Below are 7,232 nucleotides of genomic sequence, written 5' to 3'. Positions count from 1 at the left end.
GGTGAAAAAGAATTAAAAATATATATATTATTTTAATAGAAAAATAATTTAAATTAATAAATTTTTTAATTGAAAAAGTAATTTCATAAAAATTATTATTTTTTAATAATTTTTAAATTACTGACGTGTCAAAATTTGACACGTCAGAAAAAAATTTTGACGTGTCAGAAAGTGACGTCAGAAAATTTTTCTGACGTGCCAATTTTGACACGTTAGAAATTTTTCGTTTCTGACACCCAAAATGTTAACGCCCCACACACGTCAAAAAAGCCCCGTCAGGAAGGTTTTCTGACGTGTCAGACCACCTGACACATCAGAAAACCCATGACACATCAGAAAACCCATGTCAGCAAAACATTTGTTTTTTGTAGTGTCCTTGTTAATTTAGGAGGTGCCTAGCCTATATAAAGACATCTAGTCTTTGTTGTTTTTAAAAATTCAGTTTATACTATAAATTAAATTTATATCTTTCAGAGTTATTTCTCTGTTTGCTTATTTGGGGCACTTAGGAATTTTCTCTTCCCTATTTGTTATTTTCTCTCTTCCTGAGTTCCCTTTTTAATCTTTAATTCTTAGTTTCTGTTGCTATTATACGCTGTCAAAACATTCCTAGTTCTGCCCGGCGTCAGCTTCCAATCTCGTTGTCGCTATGGGTAGAAAAACCCAATATCATAGACCTGGTATTTCTTAGGGTGTGTGGCGCAACAGCTCTACCCAAAAATGGAGTCCCCGCTTCTGCGCATAAGAGCGGCGATGCACCCGGCGAGATTGATGTGCATTGCAAATTTTATGTTTTTGGGCCATTTTATGGTTGTGATTTTTTTTTTTCTTTTTCCTATTGTCATTTTGAGTTGTAAAGAAATTCAATTAATTCCATAAATATGTTAATTGTAATTTGGCATATTCCCTGGATTATCATAAATTTTCTAGAATTGTTGTTAGCATGTATGACTACCTTTTGAGTCATGCTTCCTGTAATAAGTTTATAAACGCTTACTACAGGAATTGTCTTCTTTGTGTCTATATTTGGATTACTTAGCTTGTAAACGCTTAATCTGCAATGGTTATGTTGAAGAAGACTGATATTGAATATTGGATATTAGATCCTCCAAAGTCAATTACGCTTAGATCTTTTAGATCAATGTTATGATGCTTTTGATTATGTCTTATTGTCCATAAACTTACCAGCTCTAGCCAAATTGTTCATTCTACTTTTGGTTCTTTCAGCTATAGCTAGCTAGAGCAAGTTTGGTTGTAAAGATGAATTTGCCCAAAAAGTTTGTGCACTTCAGTTATATTTCAGGTTGCAGACTCTCTGCTTGCAGGTTTCATCTTATGTGATGCGGGGTTGCCGACGTCGACAAGCACCGAGAGGCTGGAGATTTTGTTGATCCTTCAACTCTAAGTTCTACGCCTAGTGATTTTTTTGAAAACCCACAAGTTCTCTCTCTCTAGGCCCCTCCCCTCTCTGCTAGGGTTTCATCTCTAGCAGCTATCGGAGGGGGAGAACCATTGTTCTCCCCCTCCGGCCCTCCTCCCCTCTCCCTCTTCTGCCTCCCCCCTCCCCTCCCATCGCCCTCTTTCGCTTAATGAGCCAGCCTATTTACCTGATACCCCTACCTCTTTGGACGATTTTTTCCCTTTCCCTTCCTCTCCGCCTCTTCCCCCTCCTTTGGTCCCTAGTTTTTTTGTTTCTTTCTGTATTTGCTTTTGTTGTTGTTGTTTTTTTTTTTTTTTTGCTTGTTTGCTTGTTTAGGTACAATTTGTTGGTGATGCTCTTGGGGTTTCACTCAAACTCCCCCTCCTCGCCGTCAATCTCCTCCATGCTCTGCCACCCACCGTCCTCTGTTGGGCCTTTTCTCGCGCCCCCACCGCGATGAGCTTCCAACACCCCTTCCATTTTTGATTTCCGGTGAGCGCGCAATCGGCTCTTCTTTTCGGCTACTGTCATTCTTTTGGTGTGCTTTTTATGTTGTTTATTTCCCTGTAATTTTGTCTGGATTTTCTTATTTTATTCTTTCTATCTTGTTTTGTTTCCTTATAATCGTTTTTGTTTTTGCTTGTAATAATGCTCGGTCCTCTCTCTCGATCTGTCTGCTTGATGTCCTTCGGGTTTGTTGCTTTGGTCCAGACCTTTGAGTTGTGGATGTGAACGTTATCCTGGCTTTTGGGTTGAGGAGGATTAGCTTTGGCTTGGGGTTCTCTACCCTCAGTGCCAAGGAATAAGAGCTACCTATGCATTGGTTTGAGTTTGTTTGACACAAATCTGTTGTTTAATTTGAAAATTAGTCATAGGTTAGCGAATTTTGTTCGAGTCTGGAATGTAATACGTCATCTTTGGCACTTGTAACCTCGTAGCTTTAGCTATGGTTGCTTCAGAACTTTTGCTCTGTGTTATTTGAGCTTTATGCTCGTTTGTCAATGAATGAGACTGAACTGATTCCTTTCAAAAAAAAAAAAAAAAACTCTAAGTTCTACAAGAAATATAGAGAGATCAGTTATGGAAGACTACGAAATGGTAGGATGGCAACCTCTCCTCCTCTAATGCTTAAGTCAGATATCAGATGAGGATAATGATAATTAACAATCACGAAATATCACCTTGTCCTTTGAGCTCTAACCCTTAGGTTTTTATAATTGTGGCTAGAGTTTGAGAAAAGAGCCTCCTTACGCCGTGAGGAGGGTGACTAGGAGGGAAAGATCTCGTTGGACTTCTTTCCCAGAGATGGCATGTGCTTTCAGGTTTCTTGACTTTTCCTCCTGGGGTGAGATATTTTCCTTGTTTGGGGAAGATCTCGCGCTGGGTTGCCTTTAAGAGATACTCATTTGAAGAGCTGGGTGGGCAAGAAAGATACTTGCTCCCAACTCTGCGGACTTGTTTAGCTGGGGGATATGTGATGCTTGCTCCTTACTTCATTGGCCTGGGTCTAACTAGGGGTTGGTTTGCGTGACCCTGGGCTTTTTCTCGTGGGTCTAATATCGCTGGTTGGGCCTAGTTTGGTGGGCCTTTCTAAGAACCCACTCCAGTAATTTGTCATTTTCTTGGGTTGCAGTAGCTGTCCAATGACAATCTAATTTGGTGGACCTTTCCAATGGCCTACTTCAATAGTCCGTCATTCCCTTGGGTCATGGTAATGGTCCAATAAGAACCTATTTCGGTGGGCCTTTCCTAAGGTCCACTCTAGTAGTCTACCATTCCCTTGGGCCACTGTAGTGGCCCAATGGGAATCAGTTTGGTGGGCATTTCCCAGGGCCCACTCTAGTAGTCCCTTTAGTGAGGTTCTGCGGAGCATGAATGTGGTGTGCTTATGATGTTAACGACAATTGTTGGTTCGTATGGCGATGCTCTAACCGCACGTTGAGTCTCTTCAGTTGGGGCCATGTGGCATTCAACGCGAGGCTTTGGGCGCATGCTTTTTCTTGGGTGTGACATGATGTTTAGCGTTTTAGGTGGTGCCCTATTAAGGACGCACCTTTTGGTTTTTCAAGGTTGACGTCGTGGCCTCCCAGGCTTGCACGTGGCATGGGGGTATGGCCCTAAATCTTTGTTTTTAAAGCGTTTGCCTTTTGTATGGGGGTCGATTGTGATTTTTTAGATTTTCTTCATTTCTCTTTCTTCTGCTCATCCTACAAATTCAATAAATCAATCATTAGATGTGTGGACTCATATGGACTGTACACAAATTCAGTGGTAGATTCATCCATTCATTATGAAAATGATTAAAAGATGGTTGAAAAATGAATGAATTTTATCATTTCTCTTTGTTTAAGGGGGAAACTTCACTTAACCCTCCTAAAATTCTATCACTTTTGCAAATATGCCCCAAATGTTTAAAAACTCTTAATTTAATGTATCGAACTTCTAACTTTTTTCAATGTTACCCATTGTTAAATTTTTCTGTTAAGTCCTAATGAAGAGTGTCAAAATTATTTAAAATACCCCATTTTTTAAATAAATAAATAAATAAATTGCAAAGATTCAAACATTGGTCAAGATTTAACGGAATTTGCAAAAATACCCACGCCTGAATCATTGATTTTTTAATTATTATTAAACTATAGGGGTATTTTTTAGAATTTTAATAGGATTTAACGGAAAAACTTAATAGATTGGTGTCATTGCAAAAAATTAGAAGTTCAATACACTAAATTTAGAGTTTTTAAACTTTGGGGGAACATTGCAGCTGAAGTGATGAAAGTTCAGGAGGGCTAACCCACACTTGAGCCAATGCCAAATTATGGATTCCATTTTTTTTTTAAAAAAAAAATTATTATTATTATTATTATTATTTATTTAAAAATTAAATGATTTTTATATACAAGGGTATAAGGGACATTTCACCTATGCTTCATCTAATTTAGTTCCAAAACCTAACGGTAAGGATGACACTGCAAATTTTTTAAAGTTATATATAATAAATTGAGAGTTTTTGAATTTTAAAAAAATAATTACAAAAGTGATGAAAGTAAAGGAGGTCAAGTTATGATTTACAAGGAAAATGCTTCTTTGTTGATGTGGCATATTCAATCCACTTTTAAATTTTGTGAACTTTTTAATTAAGGAGCCACTTAAACTTGCTGCATCATAGCAGAAAATGCTAAATAGCATATCTCATTTACAAAGAATAATAAAACGTACTTTAATAATTGTTATGAAGTGTTACATCAATCAATAACCTTCAAAAATCGTATAAAATTAAAAATGTTCACCACATTGCACCCAGTTTATAAGAAACAAAACCTTGATTAAAATACTTGCATGGAGCCATGCAATCCACGTACTCCCAACATTTTATTGAATGCGAAAATTACAGAATCAAGGACCACGACACTACTGATCTTCAAGTTCAACTAACTGTTGACGAGATTGCAATTCACGCGAACTTCACCTTCATTCCCAGTAAGAACTCTGATGTTCCCAAGCTTTACCATTGCATCCGAAAATAGCTCCTCGAAGGTTCCGGGTTGAGACGACACCATTGTATTCACCAAGGGAGCCGTTCTTGGATCCATATAGAGTTCTTGATCTGTTGTTAACAATCCTTTCTTTGTTTGAAGATTTTTGTAATAAACAGTGTCAAATGTCCTTGGAGTTGTTACATCGAGATTAACAAGGTCCGTTGAGCGGCTACATCTTTTCTTCAACATATTCATGTATGTGGCATCGAGTGAGGGATCAGGCTTTCCGATTCCATTGAAGTTGTTGACCCTGTTTATAAATGTACCGCAGGAAGCTCCCCCGATGGTGTGCGCTCCGGAGAGAGTGATCAAATCTTGCATGTCTAAACGTTTAGATTTGAAAAAATTGATCAAGGTGGTGACATTTTCATGCCCATGAGGGACCCTTTCGGCTTCTGTGTCTATGGAAACTATCCCATCTTTGCGCCCGAACGGGACTGGCCAAAAGGGGCCTTTGATAAAAAGGCTGGCCTCTCTCGCGGCGCCGAGGAGAATGTCGGCGCAAGAGACGGTTCTGGGGCAACTCTCCTCAACCGCTGCCTTGATTTCGTCAATCACTTGGTAACCTCTTACAGTACTGCTGACAGATGTTGTCCTCTCGCTTGCTGTAGAGTTCAGCAAAATGGATCTGTCGCATCCCTGCAATAATGCACGACTTTTTCTTCTAAGAAATTTAAGAAGATAGACGACCATATGTTTTGATTGATTAGAGGAAATTAATATCATCTGCAAATTTGCTCCACTACTCTAGTTGAACTATGGAATCCTTCTCTTTTATGGTGCTTTTCTTAATTAGGGTTTTTTTTTTGTGTGTGGTGTTTTTCATATATAGCTCAAAAGTGAAAATTTTGAACTTATAGTTTTCATTGAATGAAGATTTTCGACCTAACCTTTTTTTTTTTTTTTTGACAAATGGAGTTAATCATATATTATATACGAGTAATGTTAAAAATTACATTTTTATTCCATAATTCTAATGTTGTAGTCCTAATAAACTCTTGATTTTTTTTTTTTTTTTTTCCTAACAATAACTAGTCTAAGAGTTGGTTGAAATTGACTTATTAGTATTGTGAGATAAAAATACGTAACATTCTCATATATATAGTATCTAGTTTATTATGATTGGACATGAGTTCTTCAGTTAAAAAAAAAAGGGAAATTATTTTGTTTCACCAATGAGTTTGATTTAATTTATAGAAACTGTATCTAATTACCCTAACAGCACAGTCGTGGAATTGCAAACGAATGAGGCTTGCAGCCAAGGTGAAATCCTTCTCAATCCAGGCGTCCACCTTTTGGTTGATGATGTCCACAACATCCGGACATGTGTCCTCGTAGTAGTCCTCAGAGTAATTAGCAGCCGCAGTAACAGGTTCAATGGCCGATAACTCCAAATGAAGGAGGAGGAGAAAGAGAGCCAAATACCCAAATTTCATGTTTCTTTGAGGGATTTATACCACTAGCAAGAATAGTAAGAAAGATTTGCTGATTAATTCAGAGAATAAATGTTCATTTATATATATGATCGGTTGAGCACAGAAAGTAGGAGGAACTAAATCCAATGATGCATGAGTTGGGCGCATTAAACCATCTATCTTGTTTCCTGTACGTTGATCTTGCAAAGCTCCAAACTTTGACAGAAATTGTCAAAGTTTGGAGCTTTGTTAATGTTAGGTTATGTTTTGGCACATTTGGTTTGCATGTAAGTTGTTGAAAATGAAGCACCTCAGCATGTCCAGAAAGCTGATTCTAGAAGGCCCTGTCCGGACCGCCAAAAGCCAGGTCCAAACCCAATATCCAGAAAACACAATCTGAAGGGCATGTCCGGGCCGTCAGAAGCCGGGTCCAAACACAAAATCTAGCAAGCTGATTTTGATGTGCATCTCCGGACCGCCAAAAGCTGGGTCCGGACCCCATTTCCAGCAAGCTGATTTTGAGAGGTAGGTCCGGACCGCCAGAAGCTGGGTCTGGACCCAAGTTCCAGAAAGCTGCATTTGAGAGTCAGGTCCGGACCATCAAAAGCTGCGTCCGGACCCAATTTCCAGCAAGTCCATTTTATATGGCTTGTCCGGACACAAGACTTGGATGTCCGGACACCACGTGGTTACGCATATGTAACCCTAGCTGTGTCCGCACACCCACTTCTTCCTGTCTGGATATGACTATTGAATTGTGTTTTATTTTCTATTTAAGCAAATTGTTTTGCCTATTATACGTACGTATTTTGAGATCAAAAACTGTAAGATTAGAAAGAGATATTGTTCTAGTTTATG

At 38.6% G+C, this 7,232-nt stretch overlaps 1 protein-coding gene across 1 annotated transcript; it reads right to left on the bottom strand.

Moving 5' to 3' along the window:
• Window positions 1-4,851: 4,851 nt before the first annotated feature.
• Window positions 4,852-6,395, bottom strand: LOC132183729 (peroxidase 7-like). The gene is made up of 2 exons (XM_059597127.1): window positions 6,174-6,395; window positions 4,852-5,598 (listed from the first exon to the last, which is right to left on the bottom strand). Exons 1-2 carry the CDS (start codon window positions 6,393-6,395, stop codon window positions 4,852-4,854), a joined length of 969 nt encoding a protein of 322 aa, XP_059453110.1.
• Between the last annotated feature and the right edge of the window lie 837 nt (window positions 6,396-7,232).

This window comes from Corylus avellana, chromosome ca6 (genome assembly GCF_901000735.1).
Source record: "Corylus avellana chromosome ca6, CavTom2PMs-1.0".
Taxonomy (NCBI): Eukaryota; Viridiplantae; Streptophyta; class Magnoliopsida; order Fagales; family Betulaceae; genus Corylus; species Corylus avellana.
Note: the sequence above shows the minus strand (reverse complement) of the source record. Positions and strands in the feature narration are given on the sequence as shown.

What these genes read in the sequence shown, in the direction of transcription:
- LOC132183729 (XM_059597127.1), bottom strand. Translation starts at nt 6,395, where the DNA reads ATGAAATTTGGGTATTTGGCTCTCTTTCTCCTCCTCCTTCATTTGGAG. An exon ending in TCCACGACTGTGCTGTTAGG is followed by an intron (nt 5,599 to 6,173) that starts GTAATTAGATAC and finishes GCATTATTGCAG; the next exon opens with GGATGCGACAGATCCATTTT.